The 3,126-nt window shown below is 50.8% G+C and overlaps 1 protein-coding gene across 3 annotated transcripts; it reads right to left on the reverse strand.

Moving 5' to 3' along the window:
- Positions 1-569: 569 nt before the first annotated feature.
- Positions 570-1,775, reverse strand: LOC123395974 (disease resistance protein RGA5-like). Of its 3 annotated transcripts, none has more exons than XM_045090999.1 (3): positions 1,641-1,775; positions 1,394-1,472; positions 570-1,288 (listed from the first exon to the last, which is right to left on the reverse strand). In XM_045090999.1, exons 1-3 carry the CDS (start codon positions 1,647-1,649, stop codon positions 864-866), a joined length of 513 nt encoding a protein of 170 aa, XP_044946934.1. In that variant the 5' UTR covers positions 1,650-1,775; the 3' UTR covers positions 570-863. The 3 variants fall into 3 exon arrangements, with proteins under 3 accessions (XP_044946934.1, XP_044946933.1, XP_044946935.1); XM_045090998.1 differs by having other exon boundaries at positions 1,394-1,541; XM_045091000.1 differs by lacking the exon at positions 1,641-1,775 and having other exon boundaries at positions 570-1,304; positions 1,394-1,468.
- Positions 1,776-3,126: the final 1,351 nt, after the last annotated feature.

The following is a 3,126-nucleotide window of genomic DNA, read 5'->3' on the forward strand; positions in this document are numbered from 1 at the left end:
CTGGAGGAATCCAGCCGGTGAGGAGCCTCGCGCCCCACCGAGACAAAGTAGCGGAGCTAGGAGGCGGCGACGGTGACGACAGGAGATGAGGCTGTCGGGAGAGTGAGTCTACGGTCGTTTGGCTGGCGGCAACAGCGAAAGTGGGCGGCGGGAGTGGGAGGCGGGGCGGGCGGCAGCGTTGAAGGGGAAAGGGAAGAGGAGAACGGCGCACGTGTCACCGATTGTCTGTCCCATGTCCATGCCGGCGCAAATCCGGCCCAAATTTGAGCCTGAAATGGGTCGCGGACGGACCAATATGTTTATGTTGACGTGTGAGCCCCTGTTTTAGACCAGTAAGATATGGGTGTTACTAGTTGAAGCTACCCATAAGTGTGACCAGTCTTAGACTTGTGCAATAATTCCGTCATGGTTTTGATGGTGGGGAATTAAAGTAAGATTTTAGGCAGTTAGGCCGTCATGATTTTGATGCATCTCGCGAACTAACTGTATGCGTCGGCGCTTTAAAAAAGTAATGCTTCATCTATTTTTTTCATATATGATCCTGAAATGAAAAGGACCGGGTTCCACTGTGAGAGAGATAACGAAACGAATAATTCTGCATCTTGTGCTTCGTTTCTTGCAAACATCTGAGTTTCCTTTTATTCATTCCTCCTGTTATCCTGTACAATCTGTTACTACGCTGCAAACCACCATTGCTGATCCAACAAACCTGTACTGTACATACGTACTGCTCAGTGCTCAGGCAGCCGGCATCGCTCTGCTCACTGAGCCAACTTCTGGGTCAGGCCACCAATCATGGCCTGAACACAGCTCGCAACTCTCCGGATCATCTCTTCTTAATTAACAACTACTGTATACTAGTACTACATAATGCTGCAGCCGGGATCCTGTTCTTGATGCTGATAAGCAGGAGCAGGGTAGGAGTAAACCGGGTAGGACGGCATGCCGTTGTACTGTTGATACGCGGGGTACGTGATCGGCGCAACCGCGTTCTGGGACTGAGAGTAGCCGCCGCCACCTTTGGAGCCGCCACTCTCCTTGCCGCCGAAGCTCATGCCGCTCCCGCCACCGTCGGTACCGCCGTATCCATAGTCGTCCTTCTTCTTCTCGCCGCCGCCATACCCGTAGGAGGCGCCGTAGCCGTCCTTCTTCTTCTCGTCGCCGGACGACACGCTGAGGAGCTCGGCGTAGCCCAGGCTGCACCGGAGCATGGTCGTCAGCGTGATCGGATCGACGCCGTCCCCGACGATGATGATCTTGTCCCCCTCCATCGTCGCGGATGTCACGCCTGTAGAATTGAGCACCTCCTCGTAAGAACAAGAAAAAGATGGAACTACGGATTATGGATTAACTGATTAAATGTTAATAAATCTGTGGCTTGTTCATATCATACCTGACATGCCAACGGCAGCCTTGAAGGCCTTCCTCCTCTCCCTCTCATCATCCAAAGCCAACTTGAGGGCAATCTTTTGCTGCAACAAAACATGAATTGTTTTTTCACAACGACGCACAAAATTGAGCAAACTGAGGGCAATCTTTTGCTGCAACAAAACATGAATTCTTTTTTCACAACGACGCACAAAATTGAGCAAACTGAGCACCAGTCCTGGACTGGAACAGGACAACCAAACTGAACATACCTTAACCATCTTGCAACTTGCACAAACTCTCACGGAATCTCCAAGCTTTTACAGTACACTGGAAGACTAGCTAGCTACTCGAATAGTGGTTTGGCTTTTATGCAATGTGACAGATGCAAGAGATGAGCCGCCTCTTATGCGAGAAGACGTTCTGCCCTTTTATACGCAGGCAGAGAGTCGGGGGGGGGGGGGGGGGGGGGGGGGGGGGGGGGGAAGCAGCAAAGAAGGGTCTGGAGAGAGGAAGGTGGCCGAATGGAAACAAACAACTAATCAGCCAATCAAACAGTGCATTCTCTATACTGAATTATTGACGCGCCTGGCTCTGTGCCAAACGCCCGAGCTGGCTGCTGCTCCTCCCTGAAGCTCGATATCATATTAGTGCTTGATACTCTCTGGTCGGTGCTAATGCGGCAGAGTTTCTACGCATTTGGTCCGAAATCATCACACAGCTCTCTCTCTCTCTCTTTCTCTTCGGAAAGACAGACACAAAGATATCTTGCTAATCTCCTCTGCTGTCACATTTCGGTGCTGTTTACAATTCCCCTCATCCAGAGAGTATCGTCTCTCTGTTGTAATTTTCAATTTTTAGATGAGTTGACTGATGCATGAATTTAATATAGTGTCAAACTCAAAAGATCTTAAATTTAAAGACTCTGTCAATCCAATACAATTAAACTTTTTTACGTCTTATACCGATTCGACGTGTAAGACTAAAGAAGCCTAGATATGTGGGAGATTGTTAATATGTATTGTCTTCATGTCTTCATCAATTCCGATTTGAATTAACTATCTGAAGCATAAATTCAGTATGGTATTCGAGTAAAGAGGTTTCAAGTTTAAAACCCTACCAACCAAGACTTTGGGCCAGTTTTTTTCGTCCGATTTTGGTGATTCTCAGTTTGAAAAATCAAAAGCTTAAAAGAACTTGATTTGCTTCTTCGAAATCATCTAAGAATCAGCAGAATCAGTAGTGTATCTCAGAATCGAGCAAAAGGGCACCTTCTGGTAAGTTCCGCCAAAGAAAAAGTTTCGTTTAGACACAATGCCTCTATTTGGCACACAAATTACAAGGGAAATGTCACCGGTGGCCAGCCCTCGATTCCCACCTCCCCGCTCGCCTCCAGGTAGGGTTCCAGGGCCGCCGCCGCCGGAGAGCCCGCCCCGGCAGGTCCTTCGCCTGCCGGACGCCGCCCCCCCCCCCCCGCCCCGCTCCTCCGCTCCGCCCGCTCGCCTTCTCCGCCGGAGAGACCACCCCGGCGGCTCCTCCACCCGTTCGCCTCCTCCGTTCTGCTCCGCACGCCCGCCCGCTTGCCTCCTCCGCTCCGCCCGCCCATCGGACGCTGACCCTCCGCCCGACGCCGCTCCTCCGCTCCGTCCCACCCTGTAGCAGCCGGCAAGAGCGGACTCGTCTCTTCAGTTCAGGGACATTAGAGTCACTTCAGCACACAACTCATTTCACAATCACTGACTACAATCTCAGAAAAGA

This window comes from Hordeum vulgare, chromosome 5H, assembly GCF_904849725.1.
Source record: "Hordeum vulgare subsp. vulgare chromosome 5H, MorexV3_pseudomolecules_assembly, whole genome shotgun sequence".
Lineage (NCBI taxonomy): Eukaryota > Viridiplantae > Streptophyta > Magnoliopsida > Poales > Poaceae > Hordeum > Hordeum vulgare.

Excerpts from the sequence above, each read along its gene's own strand:
- LOC123395974 (XM_045090998.1), bottom strand. Across the intron at positions 1,289-1,393 it reads GGCTGCCGTTGGCATGTCAG|GCGTGACATCCGCGACGATG; the intron begins GTATGATATGAA and ends TCAATTCTACAG.